We start from the raw sequence: 26085 nt of genomic DNA on the forward strand, positions 1-26085 counted from the left end.
TCACTCCCCCCGCTCTTTCTTTGTTTCACTCCCCCGCTCTTTCTTTGTTTCACTCCCCCGCTCTTTCTTTGTTTCACTCCCCCGCTCTTTCTTTGTTTCACTCCCCGCTCTTTCTTTGTTTCACTCCCCCTCTCTCCCGCTCTTTCTTTGTTTCACTCTCTCCCGCTCTTTCTTTGTTTCACTCCCCATCTCTCCCGCTCTCTGTTTCACTCTCCCGCTCTTTCTTTGTTTCGCTCCCCGCTCTTTCTTTGTTTCGCTCCCCGCTCTTTCTTTGTTTCACTCCCCCCGCTCTTTCTTTGTTTCGCTCCCCGCTCTTTCTTTGTTTCACTCCCCCGCTCTTTCTTTGTTTCACTCCCCGCTCTTTCTTTGTTTCACTCCCCCGCTCTTTCTTTGTTTCACTCCCCCGCTCTTTCTTTGTTTCACTCCCCCGCTCTTTCTTTGTTTCACTCCCCCTCTCTCTCGCCTATTCCTCTCTCAGAACTTAGTCCTACCTTGAGCTCTGCATGCATCATTTTCACTTCCATGTTTAATGGTTTTTCATTCCCTTAATTAACTCCTGTTTTTTTTTTTGTTTTTTTGCTGTACCCTAGGACTACACTCACGAATCCCACAAGACCAAAGCCAACTTCCTTGCCATCCGGGAGAGAGAAGATTTGCTGGGGTCTGTCCGGAAAGACATTGAGTGAGTATCTCTCCCTCCAGCCAGCCATCCCTCCATAGATCCTGTCTTATCATAAAACTTTGTACTGACTTGAAACAAGTACTAACTTGAAACAACAGATTCAACTATTTCAACTGTAAAGGGTGATTTGATGAAGCAAATGATTATGTTGATTATTATGATTCTCTATGTAAGAACACACCCTCATGTGCATCTCAAATCCCTGATCATGTAACAGTGAAAATAAAATAAAATACCAGTCATGTACGCTGTTTAGATGTTGAAGTTAAATAAAACATCTTTTAGTGACAGTTCATCCACTTTGGGCAGGGTGATGAAGGCATATACAATGAAAGGGTAAAACGCTGCATTGAAACGTTCTTTATAGGCACTTTCACACTCAACACATACGCTGCTGCTACTGTCAATCTATCCTGTTGCCTAGTCACTTTACCCCAACCCATGTACGTAGATACCTCAATTACCTCGTACCCATGCATACAAATTATGATATCACTAGTTTTCAATTTTCGATGGTATTTGATGTTTCTGATTAAAAATAGTTCTAAATAGGCTTAGGGGTAGTGCATGGCAACACATTTATTCTTAGTAGTTTTAATGAACTTTCTCCATTCTGATTGCTTTATACTGTTCAAATAAACGTCAACCAAAAATAATAGGAATACAAAACTGACAGTGAAGTAGTCGGCACTTAGCTAAGTGGTTAGAGCGTTGGACCAGTAACCGAAAGGTTGCTAGATCAAGTCACTGAGCTGACAAGGCAAAACTCTCATTCACAGAAGGCAGTTAACCCACTGTTAAAACTGTTAAAATGTAGGCCGTCATTGTAAATACAAGTTTGTTCTTAACTGACTTGCCTAGTTAAATAAAGGTTAAATATTTGTAAAAAAAATAAAAAATTAAATGTTAATAGTCCTATTTGTAGGACATTGCATAGGAATGAAAATCCTCTATTGTAACCTCTCTGGTACTCGACCAATGGTTCCCATTTCCATAGTTATTTGTTGAATTCCAGCATTCACTTCCTACATTTTCCTACATTTCTTCATTTCCTGCACGAATTTGTTGTCACTGTCACTTTTTCTTTGTCTTAGGATATGCCTGTATTTCATCAGGTTTCCTTTATGAGAATAATTATTCTCCCCTTTGACTGTTTTTGGATTCAATTGCAGTTCTTATTTAATAGAAGGTAAAGTAAAAATCTAAACCGGTCCTTGAATGAATAGGTTTTTTTAATGGTTTACCGCCCAGCCTAAACCCATGGGCCTCCAATGAGAGAGAAGGTGCTCAGTGCTCCACTGATTGGCTTGGTCGTGAATGAAGAGATTTAAATGAGGGCTAGGCAACCAGACCATGACTATTGTCTGTGTTCTAATGGCTTATTGATCTGTGTAAGATGCATCAGGCCGCACCACAAGATCACTGCAGGATTCCTATTGAGCACACACACCCCCTCCTTTATATAAGAATATAGTCTTATTCATCAGTGCTCTCTGTTGTTCCATACAGTCATGTGTGTTCTCCTTGTGCTCCACAATAAACCAAACATCATGGTGCCTGGGAATGAACCTTTCACTGTTCTTTTGGCTGTGGACTGAATTTATAATTGTTCTGCTTGAGAAAATAACATTATTGCTCACCCACACAATGGGATGGGAATGTGAGCTTTGTTTTAGTGGTATTCCTATCCTGTCTTAGTCATCACTAAAGTCCCCAAAGGAGCATTTTTATTATTGTATGCATTCTGATCCATGTAGCCTACATGGTGTATGATGTACTGTAAGCATTAACATGCACATTGGGAAATGAGATACTACAAAGAGTGCCTCCAGAAAGTATTCAGACCCCTTGACTTATTCCACATTTAAGGTTACAGCCTTATTCTAAAAATGTTAAAAATACCCTCAATCTACACACAACCTCTGCGAACAATTACTTTGATTTCATGGCTTGGTTTTTGCTCTGACATGCACTGTCAACTCTGGGACATTTTATATAGACAGGTGTGTGTGCCATTCTAAATCATGTCCAATCCACTGAATTTACCACAGGTGGACTCCAATCAAGTTGTAGAAACAGCTCAAGGATGATCAATGGAAACAGGATGCACCTGAGCTAAATTTAGAGTCTCGTAAGCAAAGGTTCTGAATACTTATGTAAATAAGGTATTTCTGTTTTTTTATTTTCAATACGTTTGCAAACCTTTCTAAACCTGTTTTTGCTCTATCATGGGGTATTGTGTGTTGATTGCGGAGGACTTAATTTAATACATTTTAGTATAAGGCTGTAACGTAACAAAATGCATAAAGTCAAGTGTTCTGAATACTTTCCGAAGGCGCTGTACATGCTGCTCCTCAAGGATTTAGACTGGTGTTGTAGTGCTTTCAAAGCCCACGTGATTGAATCTTGTGGCGTACTAAGGCTGAACTAACACACTAATAGCCAAGCTACTGAAGCTAACGACAGTGCTCATTATCAATACATCAGCACTAAGCTAACAAGAACCCCTATTGTCTTGTACTATCAAGCATTGAGTTGAGAGACACAGGCAGTCATGCAGATGCCGAGACTCAGAGCTTCCATTTCCGTGAAACTCAGAAATGGGGAAACTGAGAAAGTGATGCAATGAAGAGGGAGAGGGCACCACTGGGATGCTTCACCACTATTCTGTAACAGTTGTCCATTTTGTCAAGTTCCACAAGTTCTAAGGCCATTTCAGTTTTTCTGATACAACAATACATGATACAATACATGTCGTTATAAAATTGACCTATAGTCATTTTATCTTCTTGGCTAACTTGACTAAAAATAATTTGCCATCTGTTCTAGTACAATAACTGTTGTATCCTCTTGTTCTTCCTACCCATTTACTGTACAGTATGTTCAAGCTTCATACAGACCTTGGACTGTATTAGTAAGTCATCTTGGCAACCCGATCTGGCACATTTTCAGCCTCGTGTCATTCAATGGTGTCCTTTGAGACTTCCCATATATCAATTCATGTTATGTCCATCAATATTATGGCAGCTTGCAACTCTTTGTTTGGTGGCCATCCTAGTTACTTAGCTTATGTCAAACTCCACTGTAATGTTGTTGGGCTTCTTTGAATCAATATAGTATGTTGCACTGTTTTATAAGTTCACCATGCAATCATGCGGACATTATTTCTTAAGTGATCTATTACTTCCTGTAACCAGACAATGCCAAATCCCCCTATAAGTATATTTAAAAGATCCCTGCCAACATGACATAACACATTATCCACCATGGATGTTCCCCCTCTAGTTGGCTTGGGCGATATACCGATGGTAGGATTTTCAATACTGTGCTTATAACGAAGTTAATTATATCTATAAGAAATCTAAGATATGTCAAATTATATCTAGCTCAGGGCTCCAGCTATGCATTCGGTTTTCTAACTTGCTATGTAAGTGGCTAGTTGTCAAAGTCAAGCTTCTTGTTTACAGCAAAGACATTTGATCATAGATATCTTATTCAATTACTATTAGTATTCTGATTCTATGCATTCATCCCCTCCTGGATCTAGTATTCAAACAATGGCTGCCTCTCCTTTCCCCAGGTCAGTGGAGAGGAAGGAGAGCATCAATAAAGTGCTTATGGGCTTATAGCCTGTAGCTAGTCCAGCAGCCACTTCCTATAGCACCCGCTGCAGTAGCGCTAAGGAGCTGTTGCCGGGTTTCTCGGTGCTCATATCTACTCTGTGAGTGGCTTAATCAACAGTGTGCCGTTGTGTAGGCTACATGTTGAACAGTATATACTTAAGCAATAAGGCCCAAGGAGGTGTGGTATATTTCCAATATACCACGGCTAATGGCTGTTTTTAGCAATGACGCAATGCGACAACGACACATTAGCCATGGTATATTGGCCATATACCACAACCCCCAAGGTGCGGAAATAAATATGTATTTATTTATTTCCGCTCAAACTTAATTAACCATTATTGAAATGGTTCTATAAACCCTGAAGCATGTGGGGCTGAGTGGTGTCTTTCTTGTGTAGCGCACATTCCCCTGTTGCCCACCAGGTGGCAGTAGATCTTCTGCATACCTGACTGGGTGTGTGTGGCTGCTTATGTAAGCAGTCAAGATGAGGGCTCTTTCTGTTTATAACCATACCACACACACACATGGCTCCAACCATCTTTAAATGATTCTTCTGAATTTTGGTATCTACTTCCTCAGAGTCGGAGGAACTGGTGGATATCATTTTTATGTCTCTGTGTCCAGTTTGAAGGAAGTTGGAGGTAGTTTTGCGAGCCAATGCTAACTAGCGTTAGCACAATGACCAGCAAGCCTTCTAACACTGTTACTGTAGCAATGACCAGCCACTCCCTCTGAGATGTGGACCACTCCATTACTACCTCGTCATCCATTTTCATTGTACTTCTCCCACAACTATATGGCCCTAGCAAGGTCAACAGATCACCCTGCCCAACACACACACCAAGCTATGGAGCAGCACTCCGGGCCAGCACCAGTGATGGTGGAAAAAGTTGCTAGTTGCATATCGCAATATTATTTTGGATGATATTATAACAATACTTTGACTCCAAGTATCAATTTGTTTCCAAGTATAGCTGGTTAGCGTCAGCTAGCGCTAGTCTGCTGTACCTGCCCAAAAACGAGAGTATTTTTAATCTAATAGCTTGTTCTCCATCCTTCTTTTAAAATAGTAAGCCAACATGTCTTTAGCACTTATTTCCATCACTGATTTAAAACTCATTTTCTCACGCTCTCTTGTCTCCATCGTAGTAAAATCGCACTATCAAATACATATTAATACATATTGTATCGGCACCTCAGTGTTGGGATAATATCATGAGGCCCCTGGCCAGCACAGTAGCGCCCTGTCACCATCCCCACTGCGACAAAAAATGTGTACATTTGACAAATCATATATCTTATTGGTCACATGCGCCTAATACAACAGAAGACCTTACAGTGAAATGCTTACTTTTACAAGCCCGTAACCAACAATGCTTTATGAAGATTATTCATTTTTTTAAACAAATACGTGTTAAGTAAAAAATAGAAAATCAAAGTAACAAATAATTATAACAGCAGTAACATAACAAGTGAGGCTATATACATGGGGTACCGGTCCAATGTGCGGGGCCACCGGTTAGTTGAGGTAATATGTACTTGTAGGTAGAGTGAAACTGACTAACACACTCTTATCCAGAGCGACTTCTTAGTCTGAGTTAATTTTACGTGGTAATGTTGACAGCAGGAGAAACCATCCTCAGTGTTTTCCATTCAGGCCAGGCTGCTTTAAAAGAGCTGTACATTTACTTCAGTCCTATAGCTAGCTCTTTAAACCACCTCATCATGGCTGGCCTCCTATTATACATGAACTCCTCCATTTACCAACTGTGCCTGTCTGCTTGGACTGTAGCTGCATAGACAAACCTTGTTTCAAATGGTCACATTGATGAATCCATAGATGTTGTGTTTGATACAATCGTGGCTGAATTTGGTAATAACTTAGATTAATCAGGATCAATTTCTCAGTAAATATTTAATATTGTCATAGCAGTGATGTCATCTTGAGTAGTTTGTGTGTCATATGAATTAAACCCATTCTCTCTTTCTGTCCAACAGGACATACAAGAGTGGTTCAGGAGTAAACAACAGAAGAACAGAACTGTTTCTGAAAGAGCACGAACACCTGAGAAAGTAAGAACGAACACACACACACACCGCTCCTGACTTTGTGACTCTAAATGACCAGATTACTTCGCAATATCATCTTGCAATATTCTCCAAGTACCCATACTGTCATCTCACAATTATTCTGTCAAGCTTTTTCTGAAATTCTTACAAGCAAGTTGGCTTTCTGCTTCTGGGAATTCCAAGTACAGTGTCTTTGCTGTTCCCAGAGCAGTTATCATAGCTGTATCAGTTCTCAGAGGAGCTGCTACTTCCCAGTAACCAGACCAATAGCAGTCTGCCGAGCAGCACAGCGCTGGGATAACTCATGTTGATGAGCCCAGTTAGGCATTTTGAATAACTCTAAAATGATCTCCCTGCTCTTGCTGTTTGCTTGCTAAGCACTGCTTAAACACTTCTTCCCCCAACAAGACAGATGAGAAGCTGTTTGAGTTTTTCATTTTAAAGATAGCGCTCGGGTAAGGATGTTTTGGTGTATAAATCAGCGTGTGTCATCTTGATTCACTGACATTTCTGGCTATTTTTTCCCCCGTAGACAGCAACTTGGCTGCTTAAGTTAATGATCTGTTTAAATGAAATGTAAGAGAATAAAATAGATTTAAGGTAAAGGGAAATTTAGGCCTAATAATTCATAAAATAAACAATTCCTGTATTATTCTTCCATTAAAATATCAAGGCTATAACTCCTAAAGGTCCAACTCTACCACACACTCAGTCATAGCACAACTATACATTTGAGTTCAGTAAGGTTATTCTCATTCAGTCAGACCATAAACGCCACACAGTGCAACACAGCAATATAACTGTCATTTTATCATTTACCTCAACTTGAACGGACTGGCATGGCGCGCTGATTTTCAAGGGTTAATTCTTTGTTCACCTCTGTGTTGGCGTGTGGCGCGCAGAGGTGTTAGAGACAGGCCATTCAACCTCACACAGGGTATCAGCATGGTGTAAAGACAGAGACCTACACATTAACTACAGCGTTACATGTGTCATGGCCAGTGTCAGGAGGGAGACATTGCAAACCATGGCTACACTAAAGAATTGGCCCCCAAATAGCAGTTTCTCCAGATACACCCCAAACCTCCATTCATTAGAAGAAACCGTCTGACTGTTCTGTCACAAAATGGCTGTCGTGTCTGTGACTCATTAATGACATGCTATTTTATCAAATCGATTACCTAATGTTTAATTGATTACGTGATTGAATTAAATCATGCAACAATTAACTCATTAATAACCTAGGGCACCATGGAGACGTTTATTTAAGGAGTTCCGTCTTCCGAATGAACTCTTGGCGATCTAAAGATCTCTTACATTTCAGTCATTAATTATTCTTTTATCTTCTCATTCTCATCTGAACGTCGTAAAATTCTTTATCTGCATGAACCCTAGTTTCCATTATCAGCAATATACAAATTGGCTTAATTATTTATTTACTAACTAAATAATCACAGAAATGCATAACAAACCAACAGTTACTAACAATGATAGAAAAGTCCCTAGTAGACAAAGGAAACGGGTGGGGACTGAGAGAGCGGGACAGACCAAATGGATTCACGACAAACAGAATAACCTATTAATTGAAATGCTAATCCATTGCACATGAACGGCCGCTCATTCGAGAATAATTTAAATGTATATGTTTGTCTTCTCTGTTGGAATCCTTGATCGTCCTGCAGGGTTCATCAGGGTCTCTGGTTCACTTTCCCAGAAGTCACGATGTCTTTCGTGGTTGTAGTTGGTACCATTCGGAAATATTCTCATAGATGGATGCTTCCGCAGTAATTTCTAGCTGCAGACGAGTAATTATGTCTAAGATTTGCTCTTATTCTGTAGTGATCGATAGTCTGAGTTGAACTATTTCCAGCCATGTAGCCAATGTTCCACGTGGTATGGTCTTGTCCTTTGGTAGTGTTGTAGTGCCAACTATGTCGCATCCGTTGCATGTTTTCCAGTCTTAGAAATTCAACCATTTGCAACCTTAGCTAACACCGGGGTTTGCGTGATCTTAACAAATCGAGACGTCCGGCTTACCGTGGGTCTCTCTGGCATGAAATGTACATTTTGTCACGGGTGGTTTTATAAACTTCAGAGAAAAGGGCCGGTCCATAACGCCGACGTAATGTCTATGCTCTCGTGGGCGTGGTTACTGACTTGGTTAACTTTATATGAAAACCCATTTTTTCTCACTTAGAAGGTTAACATCACATTACATCTTTTCACAAATGGTTTCATGTTTAATCACATACGTTTCACAATATTTAGATTTAAACCTGACAGCTGGGAAATGTACACTAAGAGATACTGTTATGTGTTTCCTGTCCTTCTTGAGATCACGAGATCACCAAATGAAACACACTCGTCATAACTGTCCTTTGTGTCCACGGACCATTCCCAGAAGTACAGATGTTTCATTCTCCCATTTTGGGGATTAGGAGTTTGGCCAAGTCTAGTTCTTTGTTCTCTTGATCTACACACTGCATGTCCAAAGGAATTTACGACCTGACATTAAACTGTGGCGAGAGAGGAACTTCTGTTAGTAATTTTTGTTTTTCACTTTTGTGTATTTACTTCACTTTCTTTGGCAATGTTAACATATGTTCCCCATGCCAATAAAGGCCCTTGAAATGAAATGGGGTGGTGGTGCCTATGATACCCCCAGGGCACATGACAGCTGAATGGTATTTTTCCAGTCACTGCACTGAATGTGCTCATTCAAGTACAGTACATGACCAAAAGTATGTGGACACATGCTTGTCGAAAATCTCATTCCAAAATCATTGGCATTAATATGGAGTTGGTCCCCCCTTTTGCTTCTATAACAGCCTCTACTCTTCTGGGAAGGCTTTCCACTAGATGTTGGAACATTGCTGCAGGGACTTGCTTCCATTCACCCTTGCGCATTATTGAGGCACTGGTGTAGGGCGATTAGCCCTGGCTCGCAGTTGGCTTTCCAATTCATCCCAAAGATGTTCAATGGGGTTGAGGTCAGGGCTCTGTGCAGGCCAGTCAAGTTCTTCCACACCGATCTCGACAAACCATTTCTGTATGGACCTCGCTTTGTGCACGGGGGCATTGCCATGCTGAAACATGAAAGGGTGTTTCCCATACTGTTGCCACAAAGTTAGATGTACAGAATCATCTAGAACAGTAGTCACCAACCTTTTCTGAGTGAAGATCACTTTCTGAGTCAAAATGCATGCCGAGATCTAGTGTTCAGATTTGTTTTTATCATGACTTTAAAAACATAAGCCTATGCAACATAAACCAATTAAAAACAGTACTGTAGCAATGATGTTTGTGCAGTAAGCTATAGGCCCAATATATTATCACCACATATTGGCTTTGCTTAAATTTACCTGCCAATGCATTGTTTGGGACATTTTTTAAAATTTGATTTAAAAAATTGAGGTAGGCTATATGATCACACCGGTAATAGATCCATTGTACGTGTGAGGCACAGCTGAGTGAGCATACATTTAAATCCTTTTTATTTTACTGGGCTGATGGTGAATGCATCTGATGGTCAGTTGCAGCAGAGGGAAGAGAGGAGAATGAGGGTCCCCCTCTCAACATCCCTTCACTCTCCCTTTCCTCCACTGATACTGACCAAAAAGGACACCATCTTCCAGCTGATGGCGAAACTCGAGTCGCACCGCATTATTTCTGCCTCATGCACAAATTCATGTTGTTTCTCCTATAAACAGAGAAAGTGAAATATTCCTCTATTAAAAGACCCGAGCCACTAATAACAACAACGCAAGCCTATAGATAGTTTCCTACTCATTCATTACTGCTGCACTGCTTGTTGTAGCGCTGAGTGGAAATAGGAAGAAGGCACATTTTATGGCGTATAAAAGTGTTGACAGTGCTGAGTACGAACTATAACTCACTCATAAAAACAGCAACTCTTTTCTGTATTTGTTGGCAGTCTCTCTCTAATCATGGTTTTAAACATTTTGAAATCTCACAGTATCAATTTTGCCGTAGCTTTCTTTTATGCCTGCTTCGTTACTGCAGACTTGGTCATCTGAGATTGGCCGGCGGTGTCATAGTGCACTTGGATTTCCTCTCCAGGCCCGGGAAGGTAGAGTTTGTGCAGAATTGTTTGGCGTCCGCCTAGAAATGCCTTGGAGATCAACAAGTCGATCATCGGTTGGTGACCTCTGGTCTAGAATATCATTGTATGCTGTAGCTTTAAGATTTCCCTTCACTGGAACTAAGTGACCTAGCCCGAACCATGAAAACAGCCTCAGACCATTATTCCTCCTCCACCAAACTTTACATTTGGCTCTATGCATTCAGGCAGGTAGTGTTCCCCTGGAACCCGTAAAATTCAGATTCGTCCGTCGGACTGCAAGATGGTGAAGCGTGATTCATCACTCCAGAGAAACCATTTCCACTGCTCCAGAGTCCAATGGCAGTGAGTTTTACACCACTCCAGCCGACGCTTGGCATAGCGCATGGTGATCTTAGGCTTGTGTGCGGCTGCTCGGCCATGGAAACCCATTTCATGCAGCTCCTGACAAACAGTTCTTGTGCTGACGTTGCTTCCAGAGGCAGTTTGGAACTCGGTTGCAACACTCACTACCGAGGTCAGACGAAGTGCTTCAGCAGTTGGCGGTCCCGTTCTGTGAGCTTGTGTGGCCTACCACTTCGGGCTGAGCCGTTGTTGCTCCTAGACGTTTCCACTTCACAATAACAGCACTTACAATTGACCGGGGCAGCTCTAGCAGGGCAAGTTTTACCAACTGACTTGTTAGAAAGATGGCATTCTATGACGGTGCCATGTTGAAAGTCACTGAGCTCTTCAGTAAGACATTATACAACCAATGTTTGTCGATGGAGATTGCATAGCTGTTTGCTTGATTTTTATACACCTGTCAGCAACGGTTGTGGCTGAAATGGCTGAATCCACTAATTTTGAAGGTGTGTCCACATATTTTTGAATATATCGTGTACCTCTGTGTAATTTCATAGTGAAGTTGGTGTAAGGGGACCCATGGTTTTTGTGTATCTCTCAGCAGTTGCCTCGGACGGTAGGGCCCACTTCTCAGCATTGATATCACCAGCATTACATTCTGTGTGCTGTTTACTTTAGTACCAAAGGAATCCTTACAAAACGCTGTGCTGGTGGAAGACCTGTTTGACTGGGTTTTATTTATTCAGGTGCTGCTGATGCAGGTTTAGGTTCTGTTTGTGAAGCAGTCAATTTCCCTCTCTGTGGATGAAAGAGAAGGACCATGAAAATAACTGCCGGTTCAGAACATTAAAGCCATACAAAACCCCTACAAACACATTACCCTGTACTAGCAGCCTATTGTAGTGTACATTTAATGTGATTTAACAATACAACACAGTAAGTAGGGCATGGGGACAGCTGCTCAATATGTGTATTTTTCAATCTCAGGTTAACATTATACGAAAGGCAGAACTGCAGCATTTGAAATGCTATAGATGTGCAATATAATTTACAATATCCATTGTCAATGTCACAGCTGCATAGTGCCTATGTTATTATTGCCCTCATTACATTGAGAAAAGATGGCACGCAGAGTTGGTCTGGGTCTAGTTCTCAGTCTCGCAATGCTTTTGTAGAGGACCTTGGTTGGTTTCGAAACCTGTCCTAGACCAATCCCCAGAACCTGTCTTTTAAGAGAGGATGCTATCTAATCTGAGTCATATCTATGCCAGCTCAGACATGCAATACAATCTAGGAATGTTTGGTGATATTTGCTGTCGCGGTATGGGTACACAGCCTCAACCACATGACAAACTGGGAGCAGCACAATATTATGTTAACCACAGGAGATAACAGAGAGGACTTTCCCCTACTATACCAATGACTGAGGAGAGGAGAGCGAGCTGGAGCTTATTGGGCTTGATTCTATTACCTTAGATCTATTGTATTAAAGAGAGGGCAGGAAAGGGGGATGGAGGAAAGAAGGGATGAAATGTGTTACTGGTTGCTGTGGTAATGGCCTATAGCGGTTTAGAGACACAAGATGCCAAAGGAAGAAATGCTTCCCATCAAGGTTTGCAGCTCTGCTGCGTAGACCAGTGGAAATGTTTGGGAGGTTGTGGACAGGTGTCTTTTATACTGATAACAATTTCAAACAGGTGCCATTAATACAGGTAACAGGTGGTGGACAGAAGAGCCTCTTAAAGAAGTTACAGTTCTGTGAGATCCAGAAATCTTGCTTGTTTGTTGGTGACCAAATACTTATTTTCCACCATAATTTGCAAATAAATTCATTAAAAATCCTACGATGTGATTTTCTAGAATTTTTTTTCTCATTTTGTCTGTCATAGTTGAAGTGTAACTATGATGAAAATTACAGGCCTCATCTTTTTAAGTGGGAGAACTTGCACAATTGGTGGCTGACTAAATACCCTGTTTCCTTCCTGAGCGGTCTGATGGCAGCGTAGTCACATGGTGTACTATTGTTTGTACAGATGAACGTGGTACCTTCAGGCATTTGGAAATTGCTCCCAAGGATGAACCAGACTTGTGGAGGTCTATTTTTTTTTTCCCGAGGGCTTGGCTGATTTATTTTGATTCTCCCATGATGTCAAGCAAAGAGGCACTGAGTTTGATGGTAGGCCTTGAAATACATCCACAGGTCCACCTCCAATTGACTCATATCCTATCAGAAGCTTCTAAAGCATGCCATCAATTTATGGAATTTTCCAAGCTGTTTAAATACACAGTCAACTTAGTGTATGTAAACTTCTGACCCACTGGAGTTGTGATACTGTGAAACAATCTGTCTAAATAATTGTTGGAAAAATGACTTGTGTCATGCAGAAAGTAGATGTCCTAACAGACTTGCCAAAACTATAGTTTGTTAACAAGAAATGTGTGGAGTTTTAATGACTCCAACCTAAGTGTATGTAAACTTCTGACTTCAACTGTACGTTTTTCCAGCAGCAGACAAGTTATATTTGCATGATGTAGCATAAATCATCATTACTGTTTTGTTTCATTCATGTGACAGACCAATACCTCACAAGACTTCTTTTCTCTAAGCTGAGACCTTAAAACTGAGATCTTTTGTTCTCAAAACAAGGTCTGGGCGTACTGATAAGTGAGGATTCCTTCAATCAGTCACTTGTATGAACACAGAAATTGGTTATTAGAGCAGCACATCAATAGAACACAGAAATTAGTTATAAGAAAAGCACATGTGTAAAATGTCAATCACAATATCACATACAAGCATTTCACACAGATACTGACTGTTAGCACTTGGAGGTCTATTGCGACTTCCCACCAGAATGGGCTTTAGGTGAACCAGATGAACCTGTAGCCATATTACTTCAACAGTATTTAAGATGAGATCCTATCTTAGCTTTACAGGAATGTGGTTCTGAATATAAACGGTCACACCTCCACCTTTTGGAATTTCTGTATTTTCTGTAGATGTTATATAACCATGTATTGTTACCACTGTATCATCAAATGTATTATCTAAGTGAGTTTCAGAGATTGTCAGAATATGAATCTGATACTAGCAAATAATTGATTTCATGAACCTTATTAACTTGTTTATTTTGGTTAGTGCAGGGTGAACTGCAAACAGTGGACTTCCTGCTAGGGCATACCTCAGTGCTACCAGTATAACTCTGGTTCATAGGCACATTATTGCTGCATACAATAGCTGTAGGATCAGCTGAGGCATTCAGGGCAGTAAGAGGGACATAAATTAGGTTACTTACATCGTCTTCCAACACCCCTGGGATAATGTACATTTGCTGAAGCATTATGACAACTCAGCAACACAATGGTAGGGATTAACTGAGCTGGGCTTGGGTCATCGATAAGTCATTGTCTCATTGATAAGTCATTGTCTCAAAGCAGCCTTATAATGCTGTGAAAGGATCCAGGAACCTAAATGATTTGGGTGGATCCCATCCTGCTTTATAATATGAGCTTTGTTTCCAGAAAATATCTAAATTGTCAAATGTTACACCCACAGAGCTGCAATTGTCTTCTCGCCAGTTATGGAAGGATAAATGTTCAAAAGGACAAACACAATATTTCATTGACGAACAGACCAAATGAATGGGCCCCATATGAAAACACACAGAACATAAAATACTTCCTGGTACCCCTGCTTGGTGTCACTGAGAAATATTGACAATTCTCCACTGTCCCATTTGAAATCATTAGTATTTGTGAATGGTGAAGAAGCCTAGTTTTGGATATGGATACTTATTGATTGGAAGGGGATCTGAAAACACTATAGGCCTTTATCGAAGGTTGTAGCATATACAACTATGTTAAAATCAGACTACAGCACATGTAATAACTATTAAGACACATCCATGTTGTAATCAGATCTGGATATAAGGTGACTGGCTGTGTGAAGTTGGAGAGTGGACTTAACCCCGTGTACCAAAATGGCTAGGGGAACTCTTGTGACATGTTTTCTCTTCTACTATGTTACTCCCTTGTTCCCTCTCTCTCAGGGAGGAGGAGGATGGGGGCGGCAGGAGTGAGGGATAGTCTGTTCCTAAGGAGAACATTTGTTTAATCAGGTTTGGCTGGGGCCTTGGAAGTGTGTTGTGCCTGTTTAGGTGTACTGTTTAGGTCTTTCTGTCTCTCGCCGACACATGCACGCTCTTACTGTCTCACTCATGCGCTCTTTCCATTACATCCTTTCTCGCTTTCTCTCTCTCCCCTTTCCCCTCCCTCTCCGTCTGAAAGGAGAAGGTCATGATTCAATGAGAGGAAAGGAGGAGCATGCTGCAGGACCAATCAGTCCAGAGTGACTGGAACTGATGTTGGTTGTGGTTTTGCTGATTGCAGCTCTCTTACAGATTTTTTGCTTTCTCACTCTGTTCTCCCTCCCTCCCTCCCTCCCTCTACTCCTTTCCTTTTCTCCTGCTTTCTTTCTCTGCTTTTCTTTTTCCAGCCAGTTAATCATCCATCCCTGGCCATTTCAGTCTAGCATCCAGCAGAATCCTGTACTGCTTGAAGACATAACATGTTCCTATTAGTGATGTGCTGTTTGAGACAGAAAAGAGGCAAAGGATCCAGTCCTCTTTTCTATTGGGATGTAACCTTCTCAGGGATGGATGATGTTGAGGTAATTTCCACACTAAATGAGTGTCTCAGTCTGTAGCGGCTGGGTACAGAAGAAGCCAAGGTGGCTGTGGTAGGGCTGTGGTAGGGCTGTGGCGGTCTTCAAACTTTGTCAGCCGGTGATCAAGAAAATAACTTAAGCAAATAACTGACGGTCTAACAGTAATTGACCTCTAACATAAACACATTGAGCATCACCTGCCTTCCACACAGCCTACAAGCCACTGATGCAGACCTTTGGAACTTCTACATTTTAAGTGTAATAAATCCATGTAAAATGGCCTACAACTTCACAATAAATTCATTATTTATTTTACAGGTCTAAAGAAGCATGATATGAAGAAAATGTAGTCTAATTCAGATGAAAAGAATGGCCAAATGGCTGTGGGCTACACTAGTTCATTTAACAGACAAGATTTGCTTAGAATTCCTTGGCATTATTTTATAGTATGAACAAAGCTGAATAAAATAGAAAGGATATTTTCTCAACGATTTGAGGGAGTGTAGCACATGGTGGCTATTCTGTGTTGAGCGGTTAACAAAGAAACAGGTCCTCCTATATGCTTCATTTAGACTTCATTATGTAACTTTAGTTGTGATACATACATTGGGCTATACTGTGTTTAATTTAAAAATAAAAATAAATCTAAGGCTGCATGATGTGATTCTAATGATGATTTGAAAAGCCTAATTACAGTGACTAAACGATCATGTGGCATTTGACTGCCGTCATGACCTGTGATGCCTGTGTGGCGGTAATATGGTCACCGTAACAGCCCAAGCTGGGGGCCTACGGGCCAATGACTCAGCACTCAGTTTTTCAATGAAAGTGGAGACTTAGCAATGAGAGATTCTCCTTCCTGCTCTCTTCTTCACTTTCTGTCATTGATGCTCTCTCTCCCACTGGCGAATGAATGTCTGCAGTATCGACGCTAAACGGACGTAAGGCTCAGATGTTTCTCTTCCCCTCCCGTTCTCTCTCTGTCAACCTATCCCATCTCCCATATCTCTCCATCTTTCTCCATTTTCTTCCTCCCTCTCTCTCCGTCAACCTATCCCATCTCTCATATCTCTCCATCTTTCTCCATTCTCTTCCTCTCTCTCACTCAATTTTACCCTCCACGCTTCTATCTCTTTCTGTATCTCCCTCCATTCTCTCGCTCTGCTCTGTTATCCTCTTCTGTCTGCTCCCTCTCCCTCACTCTATCTCTGTCTGTCTCACTTATACTCTCACACACGCAAGCTCATACTCAGGTCTCCCACTGGAGCTTTCTTTCCCTTTATATTGCCTCATCCTTCATCTCTCGCTCTCTCAGACCACTGCACTTCCTGTGGCTGTTCTGGTGCACGTTATGCTAGCTCCAGATATGCTAATGTAATCAGCATGAGTGGGGAGACCCCTGGGGAACCAGAGGGAGCGGCAGCTGCTCCTCCTCTTTGCCTATGAACTGCTCAGGAGTGATTAGAGATGGAGCCAGTCACACCCTTTACTGGAGGTACTGGCATTAGTAGTAGTGTTCCTCATTATTTGTGTTTGTCATGTATTTTTCACTCTTGCACGCTATTCCCTCAACCTCACTCTCTCCCTCACAGACCATTTCTCCCTCCTTCCCTCCATCTGTGTCAGTTCTCAGTAGCATGGACATATCTCTCTCTCACACACAGTCCCAATGAGAAGCTGTAGCAAGACCGGGTGTTACTTTTGAAACAAAAATAAAAACCGATCTCTCTCCAATATCTCTTATTTAGTCCATCAATGAAACGGACATCCTCATAGCAGAGCTGAGGCAGATCACCCCTGTTTAATTAGCCATCTGATTTTCTAATCTGGCATCGATCATCTCACTCACCCCCATTGTCTCAGAAAGGTTATGAAGACAGTACAGTAATTTCTATCTGAAAAGTTATGAAGGTTAACCCCAGTAGTTTCTTTCTGATTTTAGGAGGCATTGTGGACAGTGTGTGACAGTATGCAGTAGTGTGGATGCCTTCAACAATGCAGTTGTTACGTTACATTAGTTCTTCACTGAGTCATTGATCTCTGCACTTGCGTTAAAGTTTTTGCTCCAAGAAAGGTAGATTTCTCGAGGATAAATCACAATACCACATGGAATTAGCTTTGCTCTGATGGCTGATTTTAATGACTGCAAAAACACAGCACTGTGCTAAGAGGCAGGATGGAGAACACCCTAGTTTTTGCTGTGGCTGCCGCAAGGATACACACCTCCCTACCTTGTCCTACCTCCCCTCCCCTACAACTGAACCATATCGCGTGAGAGTGAGTGAGCAACACACAAATCCATCCTCCGTCTCATTGGAACATATTAAAATGCCATGAATAAGCTCCCGCTGCAGCTCAACAGTCATCGTCCCCCCCCTTCTGCACCTGATGATTTACTAGCTGAGTAGTCTTCCTTTCTTTCCTCCTTCCATTCCTCCTTTTGCTACCTTGCCTTTTTTATTAATTTACCCAACCTTTAACAGCTGTGTCAGGTGGCTGTCAACCCCTCATCCCCTCTACCCCTCACCCCCTACCCTCTCCTCCCTCACCCAGCTGTCCTCCTCACCCCCTACCCTCCTCACCCCCTACCCTCACCCAGCTGTCCTCCTCACCCCCTACCCTCCTCACCCCCTACCCTCACCAAGCTGTCCTCCTCACCCCCTACCCTCCTCACCCCCTACCCTCACCCAGCTGTCCTCCTTACCCCCCTCACCCCTATCCTCACCCAGCTGTCACCATAGTTAATATACCAATAACAAAGAATTCCAAACCTCTGCCAATAACAGCTAGTTTTCAGTTTTCCCCTCCCCGCTCAGACCACTCCCAGACAGTCGTAGCCAAGGTTTTTTGCTAAAAGGCTATTTCTGCCCATTTTGAATGGAACTCTATTACAGCTGCTGCATTGGACCTTTTTTAAATGAAACCTTTTCATTGGCTCATTCATTTTACCCATGTCGCACTACAATTTTTTTCAAATCTAGAATCTATGCCAAGGCGTGTTGAAGCTGTTATAGCGGCACGTGGCGGCCCAACGCCCTATTAAGACACTATGTTGATTTTGGCACCTGTATATGGCTTACATCCTATATGTCTTCATCTCTAGCCAAATACTGTCCAAGCTCATGATGTTTGATTTGGGTGAGAGACAGCAGGTATATTTAGTAGATTTGAGAGTAGTCATCTTTCCAGGAACGCCGGTGAACCCCAACTGGAAGGAAGTAATCATCAACTCCCCATACATACACACCATTAGGGCTTGTCAGAGCAAAAATATTATACCAGAATGCCCCCATTAACTCTAGCACAGTTTAGATCACTAGTCTTATCTAGAGTTCTGTCAGAAGTGGAGCATTTTGGAAACCTGTGATAGGACATCGAGTCACATGCTCCCCCATTGGTGAATTCAGTGATGTGCAGTATAAGCACTTTGGGACATCTGCTAATGTAAATTGATTTGTAGCTGTCGGATCCTGGACCCACAGAGGAGTAGTAGTACTTGGCGAACACTCTGTTTCCCTCAAGTCCTCCATGTCCACACTCTACTTCTCCTCAGCCACTATTCTCCATCTGCGTTGCAAAACCCTTTCTTGTAGTGATCCCATTGCCTGTAGAAGTACCGTCCAGCCTGCTGTCAGTGGCCATGTCACAGCACACTTGCACGCCGGACATTGGGCCAATGGGGTAGACGCTTTAGATGATGCTGGGTTGGGTGTTGTCATGGTTTGTAGATGTCAGCTCAGTAAAAAGGCAAGGTTTACGAAGACTGGACGGCCACAGGAGCCAGTAGTGCCAGGGTCAACATTACCTTCATTCTACCGGGTGGAGAGAGCTTCTTCACGTTGATTTGTGTCGTCTCGTTTTCTGTCAGATGTTTCTGTGATGAGCCCAAAATAACGTGATCAACATTACGGCTTATATGGAGTTAACTGTGCAATAGACCTTTTCTGCTGACTGGGTGAAATGTTGTGGCTGTGTGTGTTCAGTGATGTTAAGGTACCTGGACTGCTTTTTAAAAATGTTGTTGAATTTAACCCTGGAAGCATTTGGTCGTAGCAACTTTTAATGCTACAGTCTGCGATTTTGTACATTTTGGGAACTTTTCTGATATATAGGCATTAATTCTTGAATAGGGCTGTTGCGGTGACCGTATTACCGCCACATCGGCGGTCACGAGTCATGATGGCAGTCAAATTCCACGTGACCGTTTAGTCACTGTAATTCGTTTTTCTCCAAGCTCTAATGCTGCTGATGGTCATTACTAGCCTATCAAACTGCCTGGTACTCGGCGCACTATTGTCCCTGTAATCTCTGACATCAATGCAAATGTAATTGAAAATCTAATCAAACTTCGAGAGACCATGTTATGCAACATTTCTATAGGCTGTGAAATTGCATGAGAATACAGAGTGATGGCCTCTTAGAAAGCTGATGGGGATCCTCTTTTTATAGGCGAGGCCTACTATATTTATTTCTCAACTTTCCTAATATTAAGCACATTGCTTATATTTACAACAGGTGTATAGCCTACCTGTCTGGCATGAAAATAAACCACATGAAAATAAACCACGGGAAAAGAGTCCTCCATTTGCTATTTAAGTGTAGAGAACACATGTTTTTTTTCCTCTGTTTTGAGACGGGTGCATTATAACAGTCCATTCTAAATCCAAATGAATTTCACACATATTATTTAGTATATATAAAGACTAGATTAAATCAAGAATAGTAGGGCAGTGGTGGAGAAAGTACCCAATTGTCATAGTTGAGTAAAAGTTTAATAGAATAATGACCTTAATAGAAAATGACTCAAGTGAAAGTCGCCCAGTACAATACTATTTGAGTAAAAGCATTTGGTTTTAAATATACTTAAGTATCAAAGTAAAAATCATTCCAAATTCCTTATATTAAGCAAACCAGACGGCGCCATTATCTTTTTTTTACGGAGAGATGGGCACGCTGCAACACACACATTTACAAACCAAGTATTGGTGTTTAGTGAGTCCGCCAGATCAAAGGCAGTAGGGCTGACCAGGGATGTTCTCTTGTGAATGTGTGTGAATTTGACAATTTTTCCTTTCTTGCTATGCATTCAAAATGTTAATAGTAGTTTTGGGTGTCAAGGAAAATGTATGGAGTAAAAAGTACATTATTTTCTTCAGGAATGTAGTGAAGTAAAAGTTGACAAATATATATCAAAATTAAAGAACAGATGCCCCCAAAAAAGACAAGTAGTACTTCAGTATTTTTACACCACTGCTGATGGGTGACAATATTAGCTTATCACTTGTGAATTATACAATGCCTTCAGAAAGTATTCAAATCCTTTAACCTTTTCCACATTTTGTTACGTTACAGCCTTATTCTAAAATGGGTTAAATATTTTACAAATTCTCAGCAATCTACACACAATATCCCATAATGACAAAGTGAAAACAGATTTTTAGAAATGTTTGCAAATGTATAAAAAAAACATACCTTATTTACATAAGTATTCAGACCCTTTGCTATGAGACTTGAAATTGGGCTCAGGTGCATCCTGTTTCCATTGATCATCCTTGAGATGTTTCTACAACTTGATTGGAGTCCACTTGTGGTAAATTAAATTGATTGGACATGATTTTACAAAGGGGCACACCTGTCTATATAAGGTCCCACAGTTGACAGTGCATGTCAGAGCAAAAACCAAGCCATGTGGTCGAAAAGCATTGCCGTAGCGCTCCAAGACAGGATTGTGTCGAGGCACAGATCCTTGGTCCTTCTGTGGCTCAGTTGGTAGAGCATGGCGCTTGTAACGCCAGGGTAGTGGGTTCGATTCCCGGGACCACCCATACGTAGAATGTATGCACACATGACTGTAAGTCGCTTTGGATAAAAGCGTCTGCTAAATGGCTTATTATTATTATTAGATCTGGGGAAGGGTACCAAAAAATGTCTGCAGCATTGAAGGTCACCAAGAACACAGTGGCCTCCATTATTAAATGGAAGACGTTTGGAACCACCAAGACTACTCCTAGAGCTGGCTGCCGGGCCATACTGAGCAATTGTAGGAGAAGGGCCTTGGTCAGGGATGTGACCAAGAACCCGATGGTCACTGTGACCGAGCTCTAGAATTCCTCTGTGGAGATGAGAGAACCTTCCAGAAGGACAACCATCTCTGCAACACTCCACCAATCAGGCCTTTATGGTAGAGTGGCCAGTCGGAAGCCACTCCACAGTAAAAGACACATGACAGCCCTCTTGGAGTTTGCCAAAAGGCACCTGAAAACTCTGACCATGAGAAACAAGATGCTCTTGTCTCATGAAACCAAGATTGAACTCTTTGGCCTGAATGCCAAATGTCATGTCTAGAGGAAACCTGGCACCATCCGTATGGTGAAGCATGGTGGTGGCAACATCATGCTGTGGGGATGTTTTTCAGTGGCAGGGACTGGGAGACTGTCAAGATCAAGGCAAAGTTGAATGGAGCAATGTACAAAGAAATCTCGATGAAAACCTGCTCCAGAGCGCTCAGGAACTCAGACTGGGGTGACGGTTCACCTTCCAACAGAACAACGACCCTAAGCACACAGCCAATACCGATTTTATTGGAGGACCCAAAAAAAAGCCGATACCGATTAATCTGACCATTTGTTTAACTTTATTTATTTGTAATAATGACAATTACAACAATGAATGAACACTTATTTTAACTTAATATAATACATTAATAAAATCAATTTAGCCTCAAATAAATAATGAAACATGTTTAATTTGTTTTAAATAATGCAAAAACAAAGTGTTGGAGAAGAACGTAAAAGTGCAATATATGCCATGTAAGAAAGCTAACGTTTAAGTTCCTTGCCCAGAACATGAGAACATATGAAAGCTGGTGGTTCCTTTTAACAAGAGTCTTCAATATTCCCAGGTAAGAAGTTTTAGGTTGTAGTTATTTTAGGAATTATAGAACTATTTCTCTCTATACCATTTGTATTTCATTAACCTTAGACTATTGGATGTTCTTATTCTGTAGCTCAGTTGGTAGAGCATGGCGCTTGTAACGCCAGGGTAGTGGGTTCGATTCCCGGGACCACCCATACGTAGAATGTATGCACACATGACTGTAAGTCGCTTTGGATAAAAGCGTCTGCTAAATGGCATATATTATTATTATTATTATAGGCACTTTAGTATTGCCAGTGTAGCAGTATAGCTTCCGTCCCTCTCCTCGCTCCTGCCTGGGCTCGGACCAGGAACACAACGACAACAGCCACCCTCGAAGCAGCGTTACCCATCGCTCCACAAAAGCCGCAGCCCTTGCAGAGCAAGGGGAACAACCACTCCAAGTCTCAGAGCGAGTGACGTTTGAAACGCTATTGGCGCGCACCCCGCTAACTAGCTAGCCATTTCACATCGGTTACACGAGCCTAATCTCGGGAGTTGATAGGCTTTTGAAGTCATAAACAGCTGCTGGCAAAAGCACAAAAGTGCTGTTTGAATGAATAAGTTACGAGCCTGCTGGTGCCTACCATCGCACAGTCAGACTGCCCTATCAAATCATAGACTTAGTTATAACATGATAATACACAGAAATACGAGCCTTGGGTCATTAATATGGTCCAATCCGGAAACTATCATCTCGAAAACAAGGCGTTTATTCTTTCAGTGAAATACGGGAACCATTCCGTATTTTATCTAACGGGTGGCATCCATAAGTCAAAATATTCCTGTTACTTGCACAACCTTCAATGTTAAGTCATAATTACATAAATTCTAGCAAATTAGGCAGCCCAAACTGTTGCATATACACTGACTCTGCGTGCAATGAACGCAATAGAAGTGAAACAATTTCACCTAGTTCATATTGTCTGCTAACCTGGATTTCTTTTAGCAAAATATGCAGATTTAAAAATATACGTCTGTGTATTGATTTTAAGGCATTGATGTTTATGGTTAGGTACACATTGGAGCAACGATACGCATCGCATCGATTATATGCAACGCAGGACATGCTAGATAAACTAGTAATATCATCAACCATGTGTAGTTAACTAGTGATTATGATTGATTGTTTTTTATAAGATAAGTTTAATGCTAGCTAGCAACTTACCTTGATTACTGCATTCGCGTAACAGGCAGTTTCCTCGTGGAGTGCAATGAGAGAGGCAGGTCGTTATTGCGTTAGACTTTTTAACTGTAAGGTTGCAAGATTGAATCCCCGAGCTGACAAGGTAAAAATCTGCCGTTCTGCCCCTGAACGAGGTAGTTAACCCACCATTCCGAGGCCGTCATTGAAAATAATGTGTTCTTAACTGACTTGCCTAGTTAAATAAAGATTTAATAAATGTGTAAAAAAAATACAGATTTCCGATTGCTATGAACTTGAAATCGGCCCCAATTAACCGGCCATTCCTATTAATCGGTCGACTTCTAATGTGAACCCGGTCGAACATCTCAGGAGAGACCTAAAAATAGCTCTGCAGCAACACTCCCCATCCAACCTGACAGAGCTTGAGATGATCTGCAAAGAGGAATGAGAGAAACTCCCCAAATGCCGGTGTGCCAAACTTACCGAAAACTCCAGGCTGTATTCTCTGACAAAGGTGCTTTTTTTTCTTGCTTTTTTTCACCTTTATTTAACCAGGTAGGCTAGTTGAGAACAAGTTCTCATTTGCAACTGCGACCTGGCCAAGATAAAGCATAGCAGTGTGAACAGACAACACAGAGTTACACATGGAGTAAACAATTAACAAGTCAATAACACAGTAGAAAAAAAGGGGAGTCTATATACAATGTGTGCAAAAGGCATGAGGAGGTAGGCGAATAATTACAATATTGCAGATTAACACTGGAGTGATAAATGATCAGATGATCATGTACAGGTGGAGATATTGGTGTGGAAAAGAGCAGAAAAGTAAATAAATAAAAACTGTGGGGATGTGGTAGGTGAAAATGGGTGGGCTATTTACCAATAGATTATGTACAGCTGCAGCGATCGGTTAGCTGCTCAGATAGCTGATGTTTGAAGTTGGTGAGGGAGATGAAAGTCTCCAACTTCAGCGATTTTTGCAATTCGTTCCAGTCACAGGCAGCAGAGTACTGGAACGAAAGGAGGCCAAATGAGGTGTTGGCTTTAGGGATGATCTGTGAGATACACCTGCTGGAGCGCGTGCTACGGATGGGTGTTGCCATCGTGACCAGTGAACTGAGATAAGGCGGAGCTTTACCTAGCATGGACTTGTAGATGACCTGGAGCCGGTGGGTCTGGCGACGAATATGTTGCGAGGGCCAGACGACTAGAGCATACAAGTCGCAGTGGTGGGTGGTATAAGGTGCTTTAGTGACAAAACGGATGGCACTGTGATAAACTGCATCCAGTTTGCTGAGTAGAGTGTTGGAAGCAATTTTGTAGATGACATCGCCAAAGTCGAGGATCGGTAGGATAGTCAGGGTAGGGTAGGGTAGGGTAAGCTTGGCGGTATGAGTGAAGGAGGCTTTGTTGCAGAATAGAAAGCCAATTCTTGATTTGATTTTCGATTGGAGATGTTTGATATGAGTCTGGAAGGAGAGTTTGCAGTCTAGCCAGACACCTAGGTACTTATAGATGTCCACATATTCAAGGTCGGAACCATCCAGGGTGGTGATGCTCGTCGGGCATGCGGGTGCAGGCAGCGATCGGTTGAAAAGCATGCATTTGCTTTTACTAGCGTTTAAGAGCAGTTGGAGGCCTCGGAAGGAGTGTTGTATGGCATTGAAGCTCGTTTGGAGGTTAGATAGCACAGTGTCCAATGACGGGCCGAAAGTATATAGAATGGTGTCGTCTGCTTAGAGGTGGATCAGGGAATCGCCCGCAGCATGAGCAACATCATTGATATATACAGAGAAAAGAGTCGGCCCGAGAATTGAACCCTGTGGCACCCCCATAGAGACTGCCAGAGGACCGGACAGCATGCCCTCCGATTTGACACACTGAACTCTGTCTGCAAAGTAATTGGTGAACCAGGCAAGGCAGTCATCCGAAAAACCGAGGCTACTGAGTCTGCCGATAAGAATATGGTGATTGACAGAGTCGAAAGCCTTGGCAAGGTCGATGAAGACTGCTGCACAGTACTGTCTTTTATCGATGGCGGTTATGATATCGTTTAGTACCTTGAGTGTGGCTGAGGTGCACCCGTGACCGGCTCGGAAACCAGATTGCACAGCGGAGAAGGTACGGTGGGATTCGAGATGGTCAGTGACCTGTTTGTTGACTTGGCTTTCAAAGACCTTAGATAGGCAGGGCAGGATGGATATAGGTCTGTAACAGTTAGGGTCCAGGGTGTCTCCCCCTATGAAGAGGGGGATGACTGCGGCAGCTTTCCAATCCTTGGAGATCTCAGACGATATGAAAGAGAGGTTGAACAGGCTGGTAATAGGGGTTGCGACAATGGCGGCGGATAGTTTCAGAAATAGAGGGTCCAGATTGTCAAGCCCGGCTGATTTATACGGGTCCAGCTTTTGCAGCCCTTTCAGAACATCTGCTATCTGGATTTGGGTAAAGGAGAACCTGGAGGCTTGGGCGAGGAGCTGCGGGGGGGGCGGAGCTGTTGGCCGAGGTTGGAGTAGCCAGGCGGAAGGCATGGCCAGCCGATGAGAAATGCTT

The 26085-nt window shown here is 42.1% G+C and overlaps 1 protein-coding gene across 3 annotated transcripts in view; it reads left to right on the forward strand.

Annotated features, from left to right (window-relative positions):
- LOC118397400 (Golgi SNAP receptor complex member 1) overlaps nt 1-26085 on the forward strand; it is a 56456-nt gene that overhangs the window by 2994 nt on the left and 27377 nt on the right. For all 3 annotated transcript variants that reach the window (XM_035792087.2, XM_035792088.2, XM_035792089.2), the window contains exons 5-6: nt 591-682; nt 6307-6381. In XM_035792087.2, coding sequence (XP_035647980.1) covers nt 591-682; nt 6307-6381 — 167 coding nt within the window. The remainder of the gene's footprint in view (nt 1-590; nt 683-6306; nt 6382-26085) is intronic.

Source organism: Oncorhynchus keta, chromosome 18 (assembly GCF_023373465.1).
Source record: "Oncorhynchus keta strain PuntledgeMale-10-30-2019 chromosome 18, Oket_V2, whole genome shotgun sequence".
Taxonomy (NCBI): domain Eukaryota; kingdom Metazoa; phylum Chordata; class Actinopteri; order Salmoniformes; family Salmonidae; genus Oncorhynchus; species Oncorhynchus keta.